General features: G+C 29.7%; 1 protein-coding gene across 3 annotated transcripts in view; it reads left to right on the top strand.

Moving 5' to 3' along the window:
- The window catches only part of LOC122504785 (steroid hormone receptor ERR2), a 183911-nt gene that overhangs the window by 121887 nt on the left and 37077 nt on the right, over positions 1 to 24947 (top strand). For all 3 annotated transcript variants that reach the window (XM_043616031.1, XM_043616029.1, XM_043616030.1), the window contains one exon: positions 24184 to 24390. In XM_043616031.1, the coding sequence (XP_043471966.1) occupies positions 24184 to 24390 (207 nt within the window). The remainder of the gene's footprint in view (positions 1 to 24183; positions 24391 to 24947) is intronic.

Raw genomic sequence — 24947 nt, 5'->3', positions numbered from 1 at the left:
AGAGCAGAATTAAAATTTTATATTATTTACTTAAAAAAATATTCAAATATCCAAAAAAAAATTTTTTAAATAAAAAAAACAAACAAAATTTTTAAAATAAAATATACAAAAGTAGCTTTTTTGCACGTCGACCTCCTTGTGGTAAGAGCTTGGAAACGTCAATAAAATTTTGTTGACGGCTAACGGACGTGGAGAATAAACATAATACTGTTCTGAAGTCAGATTCGTAATTAGCATCCTCAAAAACCGCAGAATGACCATTTTGAAGCAAATACAATCACTTTTTAAAAAATTGTCCGCCATATTGGATCCGCCATTTTGAATTTTAAAAAATTAACATCAGATTCGTAATCAGCGACTGCAAAAACCCCCGAGTAAACATTTTCAAGCAAATTTAATCACTTTTTAAAAAATTGTCCGGCACAAAATACGGCACACCAAGTCGAAACTGAGTCCTGAGCAACCCTCACAGCGGGGATCGCTCGGACCCTTAAACCCTCATTAAGGAAAACTGTTAAAGAATTTTTCTATAAAATATACATTTTTTAAATAGTAACAATTTTTATTTTTCATTAACATATTTAAACTCCTTACTTTCTCACGATTCTATACATATGTTGTTTACCAAAAAAAAGTTAAAATTAAAAAAATGTATTATTTTTTCCTGATACATAGAATAAAGTTAACTCTACCAAAAACCATACCTATTATTAAATAAATATTTACTGTATCACATAGGTTTTATCTAAATCACTTTAATGCTATTTGACCCAATATTTGCAGTATTTAAAGCAAATACCATTTAACTTAATTTTTAAATTTTAACATTTTTTTGGTAGACAACATTTGTATAAAATCGTGAAAAAGTAAGGAATTTAAATATGTTAATTTAAAAATTAAAAATGTTACTATTTAAAAATTTATATTTTTCATTATTAATAGCGGGGGGCGCTATGTCCCTTCTAACGGCGAACAGACAAACTAAATGCGAACAGACAAAATATATATATGCAAACGGAATACGGACTTTAATATTGTTAATTAAGAATTTTTCACTCATGATACAAGAGATTAAATGATTCTAATTTAAAAATTAAATAAATAGAGAAATGCTTTAGCAAAATATTACATAGAATTAAAAAATTTGTTTCAAATAATAATAATAGTTTATTATTATAAATAAGAGTATTAAGAATAATTATTAATTTTAAAACTGAATGTCAATGTCATTAATTTTTTATACACAAGTAAATGCAAAATAAATTTAGTAGTTAAATAACTAGATAGTTAAATAACTATCATTAAAAATGTTTTTAAATATCTTATAAAAAACAAGTTCATCTGTTTATTTGTTTAATTTACATTTAAAAAGTTGCATATTTTAATCCTAAACTGTTATTGGTATTAATTTAGTTTTTAAAATATAATTATTTAAGAAAAATTAAAATTCTATTCAAATATAACAAATTTGGTATTTATAAATGTTTTTGTATTAATTGAATAGTTAATAATATTGAATTACAAAATTTAGATTATTATTTATCTTTGTAAGTCCATTGATACTTAAATAAATAAATAAAATAAAGTATTTTACTATTAAATTTTTTTTGTAAACTATAAATAATTTAACTTATAATATATAATAATTATAATAAAAATCATTGTAGTTCACTATATTGTATATTATGTATTTTTATTTGCAGATTAAATTAAGAACATTTTATTTTCTTATTTTGTTAGTATTAATTTATACGTAATAAATCATTTAAATAAATTTCAATATATAAACCACTTGGAAAATTAAAAATTTCTTTTCTCGATCAGTGTTATAGAAATTTTTTTCTAAAACAAAATTTTTTTCTAACGATAAACAAAATTACAAAATTAGTGAATGGATAAAAAAAAAGTAAATGTGAAAACAAATTAGCGTACTGAACAATTTATACAATTAAAAATTGAATAATTTTTTTTAGTCCAATCATGAATGCAGAGTAATTCACGAGTAATATCAGCTTTCAATCTATTTCTGTGCTTTCGCAAAGTCAAAGCGGATCTAGAGAACAGTCTTTCGACTGGAACAGATGTAGCCTGGATGCTTAAATAATCTCTTGACATTCGCGCTAAGTTAGGGAAATTCTTTTCATGCATTTTCCACCAAAGGAGAATATCCGTTGTCTCATCAGCTCGATCAGTTTTGAGATAATCGACAATTTCCTGCGTCCACTCTTCTGTCCGTCTTTTTCGTCCAATGTGCTTCTGGTTTTTTTACAGTCTTTTTTAAAAAACTTGAACAAATCAAGGTCATCATCACTCTCATCGTTGGATTCGTTTTCTGGAACTTGCTGATTCGCACTCCCTGAATTTTCGATTATGATTTCGTCTTGTGGAGGTGGAGTATAATAATCTTTTTTGTAAATATCTTGGAATTTTTTGAAAGATTCTGCTTTCATAGCTCGTCCCCACTCGGTTTTATCGAATACCTCAAGCATATGTCTTGGATCAAGAACAAGTATAGCACAATTAACCCAATTGTACTTGTTATAGTGCGTTAATAACTTCTCCTTTGCTGCATAGAGTGCATTTTTCAATTTCAAATCATTCAAGTGTACTCCTACTTATTCTTCTAATTCCTTTACAGATTCATCAATCTTGTCCAGCAACAAATTAAACGCCACTATAACCAATGGGAGTGTTACATACTTTTCTCCTGACAGAGCTTTAGTAACGTATTTGAAATATCGCAGATGTTTGTGGGATGCAGATAACAGTGACCAATCATCCTCTTCTAAAGAATATTTCTGTAAATCTGAATTGGGAAGACACAACAGTTCCAGCGCTTTTCTCATTTTCAAACCCTTGTAAATTAAATCGTTAGTTGAGTTCCATCTTGTTTTACAATCAGTACATGGAGCTTGCATTCCCAGTGTGCAAAGTTACAGAATAATTCTATAACTATTCTAGAACAAACAGAACAAGTTCTGTAACTGGTGAGGAACAGGCAGGTCAAAATGTCGTCCCCCTGGAGGCACAAAATAGGAACCAAAGTCTGTAACAATTCTAAAACAAAACTAGAACATTGTTTTGGAACAAATATATAACAATTCTATAACAAAAACGATTAATCATAAATAATACCCAAGCAGAAATTTAATAGTTGCATAGAACAAATAAATGTTTATGAGTATAAATAAAAATATGAATAATTAATAGAATATCTTTTTTTGCAATACGTTTTTAAAAAATTTCCGTTATGTACAGTGCTAAAATTATAAATTGAAATGTAACATACTTAATAAAAAAATAACTATATATGGGGCATTCCAGGCCAAATCGGAAATTATTTTGCTTTTGCATCTCAAAATTTTTTTTAACATTTTTTTTCTTTTAGTACTCTTTGAAATGAGCTACCTTGAATTTTTTTAAATTTTTTCATAAAGCGGTTCAGGAGATACAGATTTATGAAACATGACGTTTTTTAGGTAAATTTTTTTTTTAAATGCTTATAACTCGGTCAAAAATTGATCAAATTGGACATTTTTATAATGAAAAGTTTTGTTTTCACACGTAGTTTTAAATAAAAATATTTTTGAGATGCAAAAGCAAAATAATTTCCGATTTAGCCTGGAATGCCCCATATATATATATATATATATAAATTTTTTTATTACAAATAATAATATATAATTAGGCTACAAATAATAACAAATTTTAATTAATTAGTTAATAGTAATAATTTATTATTGTATTTTTATGATATACCTATTAATTAATAATTGATAATAAGATAATTAAATATTTGATGTTATTGTTGGTGAATAATGTTTTTAAAAATCTTGAAAATTTATGCAAGCTGACAGTGAAAAATTATTTAATTTTTCACGTCTTTCTAAGTATCTAAATTCAAAAGATTTTTTGTAATTCATGCAAAAACGCGGCTGCACTCTACACTTGTAAAATACTTTTATAAAATTTAATAATAACATCTTTCCGTGTAGTGAAAATAAACACGAGTTTATAGTGATAAAACAGTTATATTAAACTTTTGTAACAGTGTTCTAGAACACTGTAGGAACAATGTTACTTCAAAATTCTATAACTAATTTAGAACAAATGTTACATGTCTGTTATAGAACAGATACAGAACAACTGTTCCAGAACAAATTTAGAACAAAGCTCTAGAACTGTTCTATAATAAAATTGTAACACTTATTCTAGAACACTGTTCTTTTTTTGGTCTAGAACAGTTATAGTACGTGCACACTGGGTTTTAATTCCAACAGTCACACAGCAACATTCCAATTTGTGACGTAATTGTTCACTATATTTCAATTTTTTAAATAGCTTCTTCAGTTTACCGATAGGTGACATATGCTGGAAATTTTCAGGTTGCTCGAATTCAATTTCTTCCTCTTCTTCATCAATTTTATAGTCTGCTTCAGCCTCATCTTCTAATTGCAAATCTAATGTTTTTAGGAAATCCTGAACCGCTAAATTTTCAACATGAGCTGTGCACTTGAAATGTTGATCTTTTGAACTGAATGGAATGCCATTTTGATCCATGAGCACCTTGAATTCACTGATGCAGTTAGTGTTACTTGCCGCATTATCCAGTGTAATTCTCTGCACTTTGTTAAGCAAGTCATACTCTTTCAAGAGTTCAAAAATATTTCGGCGATATCTTTTCCGGCATGAGCTTTTTTAGCAGGCATAAAATCCAAAGTTAGGGCTTGCAAGTTCCAATTCTCCTCTATGTTATGATCTAAATATAAGAAAAATCCTTGGTATAAAATCAATTTAAAAAATATTTTGATTTAAAAGTATAATTTGACTATAGGATTGTTAATCATTAGGCTGTCTAGAAAACTTGAAATCTGAAAAACACCTCAAAACTTTAGGAACTTAGTTTAATCGTGAAAAACAAGAAAAACCCTAAGAAATTACTTTTTTATTTATTTTAAATTTAAATTATCCCAGAAAAATATTTAAAAAGTGTTTAAAAAACGAACTTACTCCTGAATTTTGAATTTCTGAGATGCTAGACACCCTAACTTATATTTTTTTGTTAACAGTTTTGTTTTATATTTTGTTAGAAATATTAGATAAAATAATATTTCTCAGGATAAAGGAAAATAGGTTTCACTGTTAACACAAATAAAACACACACTTCATATTCCTTTATAAAACGTATAATATGCACATAAACACAATTTATACACGTGAGGTAATGAATAGATAATATGTAAGTCTTTTTGTTTATTCTTGTTACTTTAAAACTGTCAATTTATATTTTGGAAAAACGACAATCAACTACACTCGACTGTAATTATTATTTTTGAACTAACCATTTTTGGTCCTTTATGTATGAACCGTAGTAATAAACTTAAACTTGTTTGTGTAGGTACAATTCTGTGTGAGTATCTGTGTAAGTGTTTGTGAGAGTATCGTTGCAATTTGTAAATATCCAACATATTTTTTCTACTTTTTTTACTATTTCATTAAGTTTGTTTAATTATTTTATATAAAAGTAAAATGTTTTAATTTTGTAATTCCTTTTATTATTTTATTTATTCTTTTATTATTTGTTTTAATTATTATTAAAAATATTAAAATTATTAATTTTTAATTAATTAATAAATTAAAAACTATTTGTTTAATTATTATTTACTTCTTTTAAATCACAAATTTCGTGTAACATTTTCTGTATGAAGTTTTATATTTTTAATTGATTATTTATTATTTTTCCGGCACGTGAGACAATCTGAGCGGGAGGTTTGACGTCGAGGTATAATGATGTGCACCGTCGATTATTGTCCGGTACACACCATTAGAACTCGACTGTCGATAAACCGGTTGTACTCAGAGAGGTTTTCTACAGTTTCCCTCTTCTCTGGCGAGAAAACCCATTGACGGGTGGTCCAGGCGTAATGCGAGTACTCCTAATAAAGTCGGCTGTAGACGCAAATTAGGTTAATATATAGAAAATTTATGTAGAATGGTTATGCTTAATCCAAAAAAAAAGTATTTCTCGGGGACTCTTGTCGAAGTGCGTAAGGCCAATAGGGCAGGAGTATAAACAATAAAAAAAAAAAAAAAAAAAAAAAAAAATTGATTATTTATTTATTTATATTTTATACTTATTTTTATTTATTTATATTTATATTATAGGCGGCGGGAGACTGGGGCTAAACCGGACAAATAAAATATTTCCTAAACTTATAAGAATTTCAAATAATGTAAATAACTTGTCAATGCACTATTTCTTGATGCATATGCTGGATGAGGTTTTAGGGACATATCATTTTTCTTGTAATAATAGTTGCCGTTAATTAATGAAAAACGTTAAGAAGAAAAAATTTATTGCAGGTTAATTATTAGATGACGATGGCTGTTTTCGGCATTCACCCAGTGTTAACCCCGAGTTAACAATTATCCAATCATCAACAACATTCTGTTGGATCTAACCAATCACCGTTAACCGGGAGTTAACCCGGGGCGAGTGCCGAAAACGGCCGATGTGGGGGCTAAATCAGACGTCGTGATAAAAAACAATCAAATTTGCGAATAACTATAATTTAAATTATATTAATGAACTATTCTATATTATATTCTTTGCATAGATCCACTTTATCAATAAATAAATAAAGAATTTGTTTTTAAACACGAATTAGCAAGCGAGCTGCTGAAAACAAACAAGTCTGAAAACTATAATTCATTTTATATTGTATTAATTACCTATTTTACATTTTATAATAGTTTAAAATTGGCATTTGTATAGGACATGAAATGTATATTTGTATATATTATATTATATATTATATTATTATAATATTTGTATATTTACGTTTCGAAACCGGTACCGGTCTCCTCATCAGAATTTATTTAAAATCTTTAAAAAATACAAATTCTTAATATTACTTATATACTCTAATTTTTTAATTTTTAACATATCGTCAACCGGGGCTATTTTGTGCACCAAATAGCTTTTTTTTACTAAAAGATTTATTAAAATTTAGAATTAAAAGATAAAAGAAAATCAACTTTTGATATATGTTGTGGACATGCTTCTGAAGGTTTCCTATAAATTTGTCAAACAAAAAAAATTTTTTTTTTTTGCACACAATAGCTCCCGGGATGGGGCTATTTTGTGCATCGAACTTTGTTTTTCTATAATGTTGCGTAAACATTTTTTTTAATCGTCTCTGCTTCATTAAATCTTTTGTGTATATATTTGAGAGTAAATTAAAAAAAGAATGACCTAGTAAAATTTTTTTGTAGATATAATACAAAAAATTTAAAATGAAGCACTAAAATTTTGCTAAAATCTGGATTTACTAAAAATTAACAATCTTTCTTTAAATTGTATATTACGCAGATAGTAAATAACATTGTTTTCTTTTTTAATATATATTTTATAATAATATACTAATACAGTAGATCCTCGATTATCCGAGGTAATGTGGGGAAAAAGGTGCCTCGGATAACACGGAAAAAATGAAAATTTCATAATTTTAAATTATTTTTCATGTGTTTAAAGTGTTAGAATAATATTAAACGACAAAAATGGACGAAATTTTAAATGCAATGATCACAAATAGTCGTTTTGTAAAATTTTTTTTTCCAAATTTAGTTGCTCGATCCGTTTTATCCGAGTTATTCCGCATTATCCGAGCATGTTTAGTGCCTCGGATAATCCGGAATCTCAGATAACCGAGGTTCTACTGTATAATTATAAAACGATCGTTTAAACACTTATAAATACACTCGAATCTTGATATAACGAGAAGTGAGGGATCCGAAAATCTCGATATAACAACTGCGTGAGGGGGTCCCATTCTTAAACAATTTATTTGTGTGAAGTTAAGTAACTGTAATTAATGTCATGTGAAAAAAACGATGCTCAAATGTTTTCAAATAGTGGGGATAAAAGAGGAGAAATATTTCTCGTTGTAACGAGAGTTGACAGTTCGTTGTATCAAGAGCTCGTTATATCGAGACTCGTTATATCAAGATTCGAGTGTAACTTTAAAACATCATTTTAATAGGAGCTTTTTTAATGGATTTGAATTGAGGGGCTGGATGCTATAATGTGTTACGCGTGAACACACGGCCAGTCAGTTGGGTTATGGAGAGAAAATTTTGAAGTTGTTCAAAATGAATTTAAAATTATTGTTTCTTGTTTAGAATTTCAAGGCGAAACTTTTTTTCTAATAAAATTTTTTTATATAATTGTTTGTTTTTAAGTAAATTGAGAAAAGCGTGATTTTCTAACCTAAGAAATTTTAATGAATTTTTGACTTCAACTCGTGATTACTTCGTTAAATATTAATATTTTTCCACGAAATTTACACACAATATTCTTCAAACTAGTTCAAAAGTGAAACAATATTTAGTAATTTTTCAAAAAATTCTATGTCTAAGTAAATAATTATTTAAATAAATGTGCCGGAAAAATGATGCAGCTATTTTCAATTGAAAAAGTTGAGTGACGAATTTTCGTTTTCGGAAAACTTCCAGTGACAAAAATATTCATCAATATGTTAGGAAGTTTTTTTGAAAATTTTTCGTCATTTGATAGTAAATTAAAGAAAATAGAGCAATTTTAACAGCGTCGTGCTCTGCTGTAAACATAAACATTGACTCACTGTATACATTGGTCTTGTAATGGCGGCCATTCCACACGTGCGCGGCCACGCCGTAATTTTACAGCAGAGCGCGACACTGTTAAAATTGCTCTATTTTCTTTAATTTATTATCAAATGACGAAAAATTTTCCAAAAAACTTCCTAACATATTGATGAACATTTTAGTCACTGGAAGTTTTCCGAAAACGAAAATTCGTCACTCAACTTTTCCAATTGAAAATAGGATAATCATTTTTCCGGCAAAATTATTTAAATAATTATTTACTTAGACATAGAATTTTTTGAAAAATTATTAAATATTGTTTCACTTTTGAACTAGTTTGAAGAATATTGTGTGTAAATTTCGTGGAAAAATATTAATATTTAACGAAGTAATCACGAGTTGAAGTCAAAAATTCATTAAAATTTTTTAGGTTAAAAAATCACGCTTTTCTCAATTTACTTAAAAACAAAAAATTATATAAAAAAATTTTATTAGAAAAAAAGTTTCGCCTTGACATTCTGAACAAGAAACAATAATTTTAAATTTATTTTGAACAACTTCAAAATTTTCTCTCCATGACCCAACTGACTGGCCGTGTGTTCACGCGTAACACATTATAGCATCCAGCCCCTCAATTATATTTTTAAAAAACTTGAAATAAATATTTTTAAGGTTAAATAGATAACAATTTAATATTTAATATACTTTTTAAGTTATTTTGAGAGAAACGAGAAAATTGTTTTAAAACTAATTTGAAAAACTTATAAATATTAATTAATATTCATTTTTTTAGGTTACGTTGCGCAGCGGTTGAGGTTTTAATCGTTTTAAAGATTTTAATTAACGTATTTACAGCTTTTTGACAGAAAAGTAAGACAAAAATGTATAAAAATGATATACAGAATCTTCTTTACTTACTAAATAAAACATTTCTGAAAAATATTTGATTTTGTTAAGTGCACAAAATAGCCCCATGGAATCCTGGTTTTTCAGTTTTTTCCACTTTTCTCTTAAAATAATGAATAAAAAGTTAGCGCATTACGTATGTATCATCACAACACAATTGACAACAAATAACTAACTCAGTTTATGAGACACATTAAAACTCTAGAAGATCTGGTATAATTTTTCCGAACTTTCCAAATTTTTTAAACTAATTTTCCGTTTTTAGGAATTTTTTTCTCTTAATTGACAAAGAATTAAATAATAACATTTAGTGCTCTCTATTGTCATGTAATCAAACTTTCATTTAACAAAATAGCAGATTAAAATAATTCATTTTAATAATTTTGTTATCCCACATGCACAAAAATGGCGCTTTTAGATAGTTGACGACAGGGAGTAAAGTCCAACGCACAATAGCTTCGCGAAAGTCGTTCGCGAACGAGACGCATGAGATAGACAAGGACACAAATATATCTCTGTCATTTGCTAACTCATGCTTTGCGTTCGCGAACGACTTTCGCGAACCTATTGTGCTTAGGCCTTTAAGTCACTCATTTGTTCGTCCATATGAAAATGGCGTCCATTTTCTCCCATGTGCAAACATAACCGCTGATCCCATGCGTTATTTTTGCCCGAGGGAGAAAATAGCCGACATTTTCATATAAGTCGAACAAGTGACTGACTATTATTCCCTGTCGTCTGCTATCTGAAATCGGCACTTTTGTGCATTAGGAATAAAAAATATCGTAAGTAACATGGGAATAAAGGCAGCCAATTTGTTTACAGTGATTTTTGTGACACTCGTGTCACAAAAATCACCGTAAACAAATGGCTGCCTTTATACCCTTGTTGCTTAATATACTATTTTTATTCAAAAACTCGCGTGACAAAGAAAATAGCGTGCACAAAATAGCCCCAATTGACGGTAACTATTTTAATTTTTAGTTTTTTTTAAAGAATCCAATATTATTACATACCATAAAATATGCTATAATTTTAATTTCGGGTATAGATGTGAATAAATCCAAATGCAAAAAAGCAACCTAATTGTTGTTTTATATATTGGTCATAACTATAACCAGATATTTTTTGGTTAATTTAAAAAATTGCTAATATTTTTGCAAATATTTTTTCAATAATGACCAGCATGGCAACATTTTTGCATCGGATTACAATACATACTGATCTTACTATATATAAGTTACGTAACACTAGAAACAGTTTGAGTCGAAAATCATACATTATATATAAGAAACGTAATAGACGCATAGAGCGCAAGACCATGACCGTACATACTAAAATTTTTCATTTTTAATACTTAATTTTTAATCAAATTTAAAAAAATTTAATTAGTTTATTTTTAATACTTAATTTTTTGATATATAATTTTTAAAAAAATATTTTTACAAAAACTATTATAGCAATTTTAAAAGTCTTTTATAAGAAGAATCGAAATTTTCTAAATCAGTAATTTTATTTAAGCTATTTTTTCCTTCTTTTTTTATATAAAACATTTCTGAGATTTTCGTTTTTGTTAAATTTGTTTCTCTATGCAAAATCTTAATATTTTCCCAATCAAAATCATGATCAGGGGAATTGTCAAATTTTTGCAATCTGTGATTTGTAACCACAGAATGATATTTTTTATTTAAACGGTAATTTGTCTTGTGCTCCTTACACACTGCAAAAATAAGGGTCTTTTTTGATATCTTAAAATAAGATGTAAGATGGAAAAATGGTATCTTACATCTTAAAATAAGATGTTTTCTAAAGCATCTTACTGATATTTAAGATGCTTTATACGTTTTAGCAGTGATGAAGATATTTCTTCCATCTTAGAAAAGTAAGATACTTTTGTAAGTTCTTTAAAGTATCTTAAATTAAGATGTTTCTGTTGCAATAAGATGTTTAGCGATAAGTTACTTGAGAATCGTAAGATGCGCCATAAGTGTAAGTTACTACCCCGCCGATGGTTGTCCACTACCGAACATCATCGATGTCTTTGACGTGCTGGGAGAAGCGGATCCACTGCCAAATATCATTGATTTCTTTGATGTACTGGGAGAAGTGGATCCACTGCCTAACATCATTGATTTCTTTGATGGGCTGGGAGAAGTGGGTCCGCTGCCAGACATGATTGATTCTTTGATGAGTTGGGAGAAGTGGGTTCGCTGCCAGACACGACTGGCATCATGGATATGTTCGGTAGACCTTGTCGTGGTGGCGGGGCTTTTCACTAAAGGGCAACTAAACAGCAAGAAAAAATGGATTCAGAAAATTCAGAGAAGGTACCCCATGTGAGCAGGCCGGAAACGGGAAATCTCACCATCGGTCCCAGGACTGATGCTCAAGTGCGCGCGGATTGTGGGGGCGCACAATTTCTTGCAGTACCACGTGTGATCGTGGAAAGGTTAGAACCACAGAACATCGTGAAAAAAGAAAGAAGGAGAAAAGGAAGCGCGTCGAGCCTTCTGAGTGTGTCAAGTTGCAGTAGCGGAAAGACCGTACGCAGCGCTATCCACTCGGAAGTGGACGACGAGGCAAAAGAAGAGAGTCGCGAGATATGCTTGTGGCTCAGAAAGGAGGAGGCGACTTGTCTCGACAAATTGGAGTTGGAGGTCGCAAAGATGATGGAGTCTTGCGACATTCAGAGGGGCGTCAAGAAGACGGTAAAAGATGGACTTAAAGTCATCGAAGTCCTGCTGAAAGAAGCAAAAGCAAAGCATGTCGCGGCCGATGAGTCGGACGTCGATTTGGCATGCGTTCTGAGCGGTGCCGAGTGCAACCACAAGGACCGTAAGGAAGAGAGAGAGCGTTCATATAGGCGTAATCTCAAAAGCATCATAAGAGATGCTCAGAAACGGAAGAGAGAGGGTGACAGTCCAGAAGAGACTCGAACCAAAACCGATAAGAGGAAGAAGGAGAAAGCTCCTCCAATGGAAATGGAAGTACCAGACGAGAATGGTAGCAGCAAAAGCTACAAACAAGGGGGACCTTCTGATTAAGTTCAGAGGAGACTCCGACAAGGACGCTTTCGCCGCCGAGGTCACCAAAGCGGTTGGAAGCATGGGTAAGGTGCAGTCATTGGATTGAAGAGTTACACTCGAGATCCGTGATTTGGATTGCCTTACCCAAGAAGCTGAGGTGCAACAAGTGTTGTCTGAAGCAATGGGTAAGCCAGGAAACAGGAGAGTGACGGTCTTAGGACCCAACCGCCGAGGGATGAAGCTCGGTTGTAGTCACCAATCTGGAAGAGGCGAACAGGCTGGAGAAATTGGGACACGTAAAAATTGGTTTTATGTGTTGCCCAATCAAAAGAAGAGTAATGGTCGTCCGGTGTCATCGATGCCTGGGATACGGCCATATTGGAGCCAAATGCCAGAAGGAGGACAGATCGGCTGCGTTCTTTAAGAGCGGTGAGGCCGGTCACAGGTTCTCCAACTGCAAAAAGAACGCAAGCTGCTTTTTGTGCACTGAAAAGTTTGGCAATAAGGTGTCAACCACCCATATTGCAGGCAGCGGAGGATGCGGAGTCTTCAGGTCGGCCCTTGAGGAGGCGAAGAAGACTCTTGTAAGGACTAAAAGTAAATGAGAAGTGTTAAAAGGAGCGAATAGCTTTTAATTGTTTATTTTATTTACTTTGATTATTTTTTGTAGTTTTTATACTGTCCTTTTTACATTTTATTTTTAATAGATTAATTTTTGTTTTTATGTCCGTTTACAATTTTATCTTTTAACCTTTTAATCTTTTTAATACTTTTTAACATTTGTTCCTTTATTCTTTGACATTGGAATGGTTTTTAATTTTAACTATTGACGCAGAAGAACCGCAGAGAGAGAACAAAGTCGCATGAGCGACAGAGTCGGAGCGCCACCCTCGAAGGCTAAAGTCTTGCGACAGTTCCGAGGGTGGATAAAGGGCTACAAAAGAAGGGTTACGGGTTTTAGTGGGTCGGGGCTGGCAGTAGGTCGCCAGTTTATTAAATTTTACTTATTTTATCTTTCCTTTTCTGTTTTTTTATTATACCATCCCCACATAACCTTGGAATGCGGAGTCCAAGGTATCTGTATGCAGATTTCCCAAAAGTCCCTAAGCGAAAAAAAAGTGTAAGTTACTAAAAACTAAGATACATAAAGTGTTTTCCATAAGAGCCCATAGTTAACCTCAAAACTTTTTGCCCCAAAAATACCACAGAAAATGTGTACGAAGATACTTTTAACATCTTAAATTAAGATGTTTCAAGTAACTAAGAAGTGTCTACCAAAACATCTTAGAAATGACTACCAAAACATCTTAAATTAAGATACTTCTTTTTGCAGTGCACCTGGTCTGTAGGAGTCTACCCGTTTGGCCGACATAAGTACTGTCACAATTTTTACATTCAAGTTTATATATAACATTTTTATTATCCATAATATTTAGTTTATATTTACCTAAAGTTATAAATCTATCGAATGATGACATATTTCTAAATAATGTAGTAAAATTATATTCATTTAATACTGTTTTAAATTTGTAGGAAACGTCACTATGGAACGGTATTGATAATGTTCGAAAATGATCAATTTGAAAATCCTTTTGAATAGCAATATTATTTTTATTATTAAGTTGAAAAATACGAATTTTAATTTCTTTATTGATAAAACAAAGTGGATAATTATTTAATTGTAAAATTTCTCTCATAAAATTTAAATTCTCAAAATGAAATCTTTTATCCGATAATAATATTGCCGAATCAACAAGATTTTTTACAATACCAATTTTTGCTTTTGAGGATGGTTCGATAGGTAATTAAGAAATCTTCCAGAGAATGTATTTTTTCTATACCAATTAGTAATAATGGTGTTGTTTGGTAATCTTATAATATTAATATTTAGAAAAGAAGTGGAATTATTTTCCTCAGTTTCATATGTAAACTGTAATCTAGGATGATATTCATTAAACTTTATAATAATAGAATCGATTTTATTTCTAGGAATAATCAAAAAAGTATCATCAACATATCTTCTATAGTAAAGAACAGGAAAATCCAATTCATTAAGAATTTTCGATTCCAAATCCTGTAATACTATGTCAGATATGGTTGCTGATATGGGAGAACCCATTGGTGTCCCAAATGTTTGTTTATAATAATTATTTTCAAAAGAAAAATAAGTTGAATTCAAAAGAAATTTTATTCCGTTTTGAAATTCATCTTTTGTTAGCTTAGTAAAATTTTTAATTGAAGTCCAACGTTTTTCAACACCATTGAACACCAACTCAGGTGGAACATTTGTGAATAAAGCTACAACATCCAGAAAAATCAATACAAAATCATCTGGAATTTTTACGTTAACAACTTCATCTTTAAATTGCTTTGAATTCTTTACATTTGTTTTTGGAATTATTAAGGACTTTTTGAAAATATCATCAGGGTACGGTCTCATGTTGAGCAGAAAACACAATGCAAAGCAGAATTTTGTGAAAGTGGAAAGGATAGTGATATCTGACTATTTCTCTTGCACTCACGAAATTCTGCTTTGCATTCTGTTTTCTGCTCAGCATGGGACTGCACCCTTATTTAGAAATTTAGCCATAAAATAAGTTGGTGAGTTAGAAAGTGATACTACCGGCCGCATAGGGCAATTAATTTTATGAATCTTTGGTAAACCATAGAAACGTGCTATATTCGTATTATCCACCGAAACATCCTTCTTTTTTACATCTTCACCAAAGTAGCCACATTTCCTCAAATTTTCTAGAATTTTATTTGTTTGTTTTTTTTAATTCATTTTCCGGATTATAATTCAATCTTGTGTATGATGTAGTATCATTCAAAAGATCATAAACTTTAGTTTTATAATCATCTTTTTTTAATATTACTGTGACACTACTTTTGTCTGCATGTGTTACAAATATATGTTTATTATCGCGAAGAAATTGTTTTGTTTCATTAAACTTTTTTGAAATATCTCTATCAAACTGTGAAATTTCGTTTGATTTTTTTAAATAATCTGTTGATATGTTTATTATTTTATTTCTAAATTCATCCCTAGACTCCTCTGGAACGAATTCAATCTTTGATTCGATATCTTTAATAAATTCAAAAATTATCTCACTTTTTTTAGGAAGAAAAGAAGAACTAAAACCTTCACCTAACCTCAAAATGTCAATTACATTGTCACTTATATTTTGACCAGATAAATTCATAATCCAATTATCATTTTTATTAAGGGAAGTGTTCCGGTTGTGGGCACCCTTTTGATTTTGCCTCATAACATTTGTCCATGTGCATATTATACAAATATATGTGTACGAATTTAAAGCTAGAGGTCTAAGGTGACTGTCAGTGAAGGAATTAAATTAACTCCTTTAAATAAAAAAGTTTTATTAGAAATTTAGTGAAATGGGAATTTTTTGACAAAAAAAATTTTGTACCCGGTTGTGGGCACCCTTGAAAAATCCGCTAAAAATGGAAAAATATTAAAGGAAACCAACACAAATAAAGAAGAAATGAAAGTTTCTTTATTTTAAGAAAATTTGCCGGGATAAAGAACAAAAATGATGACACGTTTTCACACTATGCTCATCGCTAACAAAAGCATAATGCTTCATGTGAAGTAGCTAGTACGCATACCATACCGCACTTCTAATGCACTGAACGACTATATTCATCGCATTTAATGGAGTTTGCGGCTGTCACTTTCCTTGGCAGAAAGTTTAGATAGATGAGACAGTAGTCCTCATCATTGTCAGATGGTAGAGCCTCCTTAACATAAAGGTGCCCACAACCGGGAATGACAGTCATTTTTTAAAAAGACCAACACATTTTGTGATGCAGGATTTTGGTTAAACACGAAGGTAAATCACAAAATATAATGACAACACTGCAAAAAAAAAATTAAACCCTTCTTTTCTGAACGAATCTACACCCATATGTTGCTCTTCGAAAACAATACAAAATTACTTTTTTATTTATTTAATGCAAATTTTCTTTATTATGCTCACAGCTATTACACAAATGCATATATTTGTTTCGTTATCAATACGAAAAGTCCGTATTGTCAACGAACACGACTTGCAATACTTAGATCAGTAAAGTCTGCTTGCCGTCGAAGTTTACGTAGGGGTGCCCACAACCGGAGGGTGCCCACAACCGGAGGGTGCCCACAACCGGCGCACTTCCCCTATATTCATATTATATTCGAGCAATTCCACGGGAAGTGATCTGAAGAATTTTCGATGATTTTAGCAATATTAATAATACTTACTGAATTCGTTCCCTCATATACATGGAATAAAAATGTATAAAAGTTTTTTCAAAATTTTTTGAGTTACCGCTTACTCAAAATTTTGGTCGGTTTTTAAAAAAATGCACATAACTTTTTTCTTTGTTAACCGATTAAGATAATTTTTTTTGGAAAATACTCATAATAAGAAGCACTTTAAAGAAAAAAATAAAAAGAAAAAAAAATTTTTTTGCCCGAAAAAAATTAAAAAAAATTTTTTGAATCAAAGTTTTGAAAAAAATACCTCTTCGATTTGAAAATTTTTTTTGTAGTTATTGTCTATAAAGTCAAGAATACTTCCTATAAATTTAATTATGGGACAACAGTAACTTTACCAGAAAAAAAAATAAAATGTCCAGCGCGGCATGCCGGGACTCGTTATTAATTGTTATTTCTTTCCTAAACTGTACTTAGTGTTAGAAACTTCTACTTTTTTTCTAGTTTTTTTTGTAAAGTTTTTAATTTACTGAACTTAAAACTAGAAACTTATTATTTAATTTATAGTTTTTTATTTTTTAATGAATTGTACTTTGAAAAATCTAGAAACTTTAGCCCTAAGTGCAATTTATGAAAAAATGGCAACAATACATTGGCTAAACAGTTTTATAATAAATAATTTTTTATTATTTCTTATCATGAGTAGATGTTTTACTCATGAAAAATTGTAACAATTGAGAAAAAACTAGAATTTTTAAACCCTAAGTATATTTTATGAAAAAGTAACAACAATTAATTGTTCAAACAATTTAATTAATAAATAATTTGGTTTTTTTCAAATATAGATGTTTTACTCCTGAAAAATTGAACAATTGAGAAAAAACTAGAAATTTCTAACCTTAAGTACAGTTTAGGAAAGAAATAACAATTAATTGTTTAAACAATTTAATAAATTGGTATACTTTTGTTATACATAAGAAACACTCAAACATTCTTTTAATAGGTTTTTTGATTAATTTTCTGAATGATTGAAGCTGAAAAAAATATATTTTACGATTTTATTAAAACTTATTGTTATTAAAAAAATGTTTAAAAAAAAAATTTCAAAACCGGGCTCGAGAGATCGATAGAAAACTTAATTACGAAGATTTAGAAAAAAAGAAAAATCGTTTTGGCAAAAAATTGTGACTTGTAGAGTGATTTGGAACGAAACTTGCGCCGCCATAAGCGAATACATGCACGAGTCCCGGCATGTCGCGCTGGACATTTTATTTTTTTTCTCGTAAAGTTACTGTTGTCCCATAATTAAATTTATAGGAAGTATTCTTGACTTTATAGACAATAACTACAAAAAAAATTTTTCAAATCGAAGAGGTTTTTTTTTCAAAATTTTGATTCAAAAAATGTTTTAAATTTTTTTTTGGGCAAAAAAAATTTTTTTTTTCTTTTTATTTTTTTCTTTAAAGTGCTTCTTATTATGAGTATTTTCCAAAAAAATTATCTTAATCGGTTAACAAAGAAAAAAGTTATGTGCCTTTTTTGAAAAACCGACCAAAATTTTGAGTAAGCGGTAACTCAAAAAATTTTGAAAATTTTGAAAAAACTTTTATACATTTTTATTCCATGTATATGAGGGAACAAATTCGGTAAGTATTATTAATATTGCTAAAATCATCGAAAATTTTTCAGATCACTTCCCGTGGAATTGCTCATTCATCATTATATTTATCATATATTATATTCATTGTATAGAACTACCTACAAATAAATAAACAAAGAATTGATTTGAATTTTCTACAAAAAAAAACTAAAATTTGTGTCTCTCTCTTTAATTAATTAGCCGTGTCCGATTTAGCCCCATGGGGTGTCCGGTTTAGTCCCACCAATTTTGGGATTTTCGTTTTTGAGGTAGTCACCTTTGAAGCTATATATCTCTAAAGCTACTGTAGTTTTTTAAAAACGACTATTACTCTTTAGCAAAAAATGTTTTTTATGAGTTTTTTGGTCAAAGACCAAATCCGTCCGGTTTAGCCCCAGTCTTCCCTATATTTATTTTTAATTTATTATTTTATTGTATTATTATTTTAACATATTGAACCTGTTATTCCGTAAAAGCAATTCGCTGCGATAGAGGTCCAGCTGTCGATGGTAAATGAAATTTTCGTTAAATTTGCTTGTAATTTCATTATGGCGTTGTTTTTCATGTCGATGAAAGTCGAAGATACCATTGAACGCAATGCACCTTTTTGTATACATGGCTCATAAACATCCGTTACTCTTTCCATTGGTTGAGACATTTTAAATAACGTTAAAATAGAATTTTACGGTTATATGTCAGTTCTCGAATTAACAGAGAAATTTGCTCGATGACATTAGAAAATGTTTACGACACGATTTGACATTTAACAAAAGAATACACGATATGTTCGTTCGATTGTGTTAATCAAAAACGAACAAAATCGATCGGAAAATCAGTTTTTCTCGGATCGAGAAGAAACACTACGATTCTCCGAATAGCTCCAAAAGCAAAAAACAAAATTTGTCGTTAATCTACAATACTTTTGCTAGGGAAGTACCCACGATTATATAGTTTTATGAAAAATTCGTAAATTGGCATCAGTTTTAACATTTTTTTCATTTTTTAACTAAAAATCGACTTTAAATTATTAATGACAATCTTAATTATATATGAATCTTAAAAAGCGTGTGTACTTCCCTAGATAAGCGAGTTACAGTGTACGCAGTTTTGAAAAATGTAGTTTTAAGAAAAACGCATTTAAAATTTCAGGACGCATTTACTATATGACATATTTAAAATAGCGACTTGAAATTGTTTTCACTTTTACTTGATATCCCAGCATCATATAACCACTGCTTTATATTTATGCTTCATACTTTATATTATAATTAAACTGATTTGTACCCCCAAAAATTATCAGCAAACTATAATATGTTTAAAATTTTAAATTACCATGTAAAAAGTAGTTTAATGCATTTTTGTCGAAAAAATAGTACACTGGAACGTCAATCGAGAACAGAGCTTTGTGTAGTGCTGTTCTCGATCGACGCGATCTTAATCCCTCGAAAATGTAAACATTCAGTGCCGTAAGTATTTGTTTTTGTACAGGTATCCTGTTCGAGAGTGATTTTTTTTAGTTTTGAAAAGTAAATCATTTTTTTATTATAATATAATATTAAAAGTATGATAATATCAATAAAATTTTTAAAAAACTAACATATGAGTATGCAAATAAATTGTATTAATTTTAAGATATAGGAAAGAAATATAATTTTATGAAAGCAAAGGGTTGGAAATTTAACAGAAGGGTAATTTGTAAAAACGAAAATTTTAAAAAGTGGAACTTTTTATTACAAAATTTTAAACAAACAGAATTATTGCTAATGATGTAAATTAAAAATGTTTTTTGTTAACTAGCAGTCTCTAGTAGTCATACATAAATTAGAACAATTAACACAAATAATTTTTTGTTTTTTTGTAATTAAAGTATCTAAATATGTAAAAATTACGTACTATGCTTTAAAAATGTTAAATATTTTTTGAACTTAGTTCGAATTAAATATTACATAGTTATAAAATATTGAAGTATATGAACATGAATAATTCTTTCGTCTTTTTAGAAATAAATAATAAACTTCCTTAACGATTGTATAAATTATTTTCACAACAGTTTAACATTTTTAAAGATTAATTTTGATTAACTATACGTAATGAAATAATTAGATATATTTGTATAAAGTACTTAATACAATACAAAACGATATTGATGAAATCCATTCTAGTTTGTCACTGAATCGAACTTTGCAGATTTAAATTATCCTTTTCGGCAAGAGAACTCTCTGTTTGTTGTTTAATTATATTTCTCACTTCTTCAAGTACCTCGTGATGGTGCAATAAAAAATCAGAAGAATGTGAAGCATAATGTTGTAATTTTTCGATCATTTTAAATGCTTCTGATGCGAAGATTTGATTAGATTGATCAACTTCCATATTATTTTCATTTTCTTCATTAGAACTTAAATTCACTTCTTCAATTTCCCCATTAGTAATTAAATTGACAATTTCATCGTCTGTCAATCGTCCCCAACCGATATCGGAATCGTCGTTATTGTACCACTCAGTTATAAGTTTTTCCGTTTCTTGAGCAGAATGTTCCGATTCAGATAATTTTTGACAGAATTGATTAAAAATTTCTGAAAAAGGGCTTCCGACTCATCAAAAACATTATTAGAAGATTTTTCATTGCTGTTACCACTTGAAAGATTATTATTTAATGAATGATCTTGATGATTGATGACACATGATTCGCCCAAGTGTGGTTTTCAAATTTTATTTAGGGTTGACTCCTGTAAGCTTTCCCAAGCTTTTTTCAGATTGATGAGACAATCACTGATGTTAATTTCTTTCAGGTAACTTACAGTGCCGCCATGATGAAATAATGCACTTCTTAGCAAGCTCTTTTTATAGTGTTTTTTGGTGATTTTTTTATAGTGTTCCTTGGTCCATTGGCTGGATTAATGCCGTTACATTTGGTGGTAAATACACGACTTCAAAGTTGGTGTTAATCGCGTTTAGTTCCTCTTTGTCCGGATGAGATGGAGCGTTATCTAGCAACAAAATTACTTTTCCCGACTTTCCCGAATTTTTTTTTATATTCCACAACTGACGGAATAAATACTTCCGTGTACCTGCAAAAATTATATAAATATGTTATTTTAAAAAAATTTAATTGGAAAAATGTGAACGTATAAAATTTAATTGATACCATAGCCTAAATATCTTTGAATTCATCCACGCGCTGGTTTGATGAGTATATATTATACCATAAATTGGTATATGTTTTAAGCGCTGCGTTCTTAAATTCGGCGTTATAATTCTGCACAAACATCTAGGTGTTGCTGATTTTCCTATTATTAAAAGTGGTATTTGATGATTGCCACTGGCATTGGCACAAAACAAAGAGGTTACCCTCTCCTTATTTTGTTTGCGACCTGCGACGTCGTCTGTCTGTTGGGAAAGCGAACATGAGACGAGAGATTTCCAATAAATGCCGGACTCATCGGCGTTGTAAATGTTGTCCAAACTTAAGTTCTCTTGCTCAATTTTAATTTTTAAAGAATCGGAAAAATTATTTGCGTTCTGCGAATCACAGGAAAGTTTTTCTCCTCTTAAAGTGTAATTTTTAATGCCGTACCGTTTTTTAAAATTTTTCAGCCACCCCGAGCTTGCATGTAAAATAATTATTTTGGTAAAATTATGAACTTCAAATTCCATTTACTGTTAATTTACAACGATAATAAATTATAAATTATTACAACATATGTATAAATACTTAAATGTCAATATTTTCATAAGAGAATATAACTTAAAAAAAACTAACAGGATATATGATATGTTTAAGTTTTCCTTAGATCTAAAATATTCAATAAAAATTATTTTTCATTTTACAAAATTAAAAAAGAATCTATTAATCAAAGCAAAACAATCATAAACATAACCTACAATTTTTTGCTTGTTGGGTACTTTCCTTTGCGACGCGTCAAATATATTAAAAAAATAATAATATGTTTTGCTAACATAACCTATAACATTATTGCAAAAGCATGCACATACATACCTCTCTAACCTACAAAAGTAAAGTTTCTACTTATTTATTTCATCAAAGTCGAAGTGAATTCACTTTTTTTACTTACTTTAAATGACGGGGAAAAATTTAGTTTTTCATTAAAAATTAGTGCTTTTTCCTGTAAAAGAGGCCCGGAAACGGGATCTCCTTTATCTCTCACTTGTTGAAACCATTTGATGATTGCCTGGTCCAAAATCGGGTTTTCAGATGATTTCGATGTTTTTCGATTTCTTGTTTCACTTGTATTAATTTTACCCGAAACAGTTTCTTGGCGATAATGCAATTTGTAGCACACTGACTCACTAATATTATACTCTCGCATTATATTTTCGTGACATTCACCCGCTTTTAATTTTTTAATGACCTCGGACTGTTCGAGGTAAGTTAAAAATTTTTTCTTTTTTTTGCACTTTAACGCGGCTGCCGGTTCAGACATTTTGATTGTACAAACAGAATACTCAAACAGTAGGGCACCGAATGCACACTAAACTCATAGGCCAAAAGTACGACACTGGCGCTAAGCATAACCCTCCCCTGTGCCCGCACCACCCCTACCTATCAAGCTCTGTCTTCGATTGACGTGTTCTCGATTGACGTTCCAGTGTATTTACATATCATTCTTGGATAGTTTATGCACCATTTAATCCAATAAAAAAAATTGAAAAAAAATTTTTTTTGAGTAGTATAACCTCTTAAATGTTGACATACCCACTTACAATGTGTGTTCTTACATTGTGAAAATAGTGTTTAAGAATTGTCGGAAAAGTGTTTTAAAACTATTATTTTGTATTGTTTTAATGTTTATAAAAAGTTGTTCTAACAAAACTAACGTGTAATTATGTGCGTTATTCAAAACCCAGTAAAAAAAATTCGATACACGGACCGCGGAGTTCGTATACGAGCTCGGTAGCTCGTATGAGAAATATGAGAAATCTCTCATACGAGCCTTTTCCGTAATGAGAAGTGTATAGATGCTTGTATACGAGGTGACTTTTAAAGCATTTTTCTTAATATAACACTATTTTAAAGTAAATGTAGATAATAGAAATGAATTTTCAAAGTAAAACAAAGCTAAATTTATAAGGGAAATGAAGTTTTAAGAAAAAAAGGATAATTTTGTTCAAAAAATTTATTCACATGAAAAAAGGTTAGAATTTGATAATTCCTTGTTACTCTTATTTACCGACATTAGATATTTCTCGGATGCAGTAAGCACGATTTTGTATTAGCGGTAGAATAAAGAAGTTATTCTTCATTACTAATTAATAATATATTATTATTTATTTATTATATAAATGTTCTTATATAAAATAATTAAATTTAATACAAAATCGTGCTTACCGCATCCGAGAAATATCTAATGTCGGTAAGTAAGAGAAACAAGGAATTTTCAAATTCTAACCTTTTTTCAGTGTGAATACATTTTTTGAACAAAATTATTCTTTTTTTCTTAAAACTTCATTTCCCTTATCAATTTAGCTTTGTTTTACTTTGAAAATTCACTTCTATTATCTACATTTACTTTAAAATAGTGTTATATTAAGAAGAATGCTTTAAAAGTCACCTCGTATACAAGCATCTATACACTTCTCATTACGGAAAAGGCTCGTATGAGAGATTTCTCATATTTCTCATACAAGCTACCGAGCTCGTATACGAACTCCGCGGTCCGTGTATCGAATTTTTTTTACTGGGAAGCAATTTATGTATTTTAGAAAATGGGACCATAAGTCTAAAGATAAAATTACTACCAATTTTACAGGAAACATTGAATACACTTGTCCAGCTAATAGTGAATGTGAAATCAACAAACGAAGAAGAAAAGCATGTCAAGCTTGCAGGTTTCAAAAGTGCTTAAGACAGGGAATGCTAAAAGAAGGTGTCAGACTGGACAGAGTAAGAGGAGGTAGACAAAAATACAGACGATCTACAGATCCATATATACCTGGTAAATCAACAAATCTTGAAGGTAATTTATTAAAACCTTTATTTGCTATTTACTTTTATAAAAGAAAACAAATTTTATTACAAAATTATACGAAATTGATAATAATCCACGGATAATGATCAGAGAAATTTTAGATGATTCAGGCTTTAATTAAATTTTTTGAATATGTTCTTTTATATACGTGTTAAATAAACTTTAAAAATTTGTTTATCAAAATTTTGGCACTTTTTAAAAGCAGCCTAGAACTTTTTTCTTACTTTAACAAGACAACTTAACAAATTATAAATAAAACTTTGAAGTTGACGATCACTACGAGTCAAAATGGATATAATAAAAACAAAAGATGTTTTTTTGACGTTTCGAAAGCAGGTTGTCCTCTTCAGAAATTACAATTTATTAAACAATAAAAATTAGCAAAATACCTATTCATAATTAAATAATACTTAAATTTTAACAATTGATAATTATTTATCGAAAAAAGATATTGAAATTAAGATAGTTAGATTAGAATTTAGATTAGAATTTAGATAGTTCAGTGAGTTTTTCCGTTTCTTAAAAAACTAGAACTTTATTAAAAA

Source organism: Leptopilina heterotoma, unplaced genomic scaffold (assembly GCF_015476425.1).
Source record: "Leptopilina heterotoma isolate Lh14 unplaced genomic scaffold, ASM1547642v1 Lhet_316, whole genome shotgun sequence".
Lineage (NCBI taxonomy): Eukaryota > Metazoa > Arthropoda > Insecta > Hymenoptera > Figitidae > Leptopilina > Leptopilina heterotoma.
The sequence above is the reverse complement of the archived record's forward strand: the minus strand, read 5'-3'. Positions and strand labels throughout refer to the sequence as shown.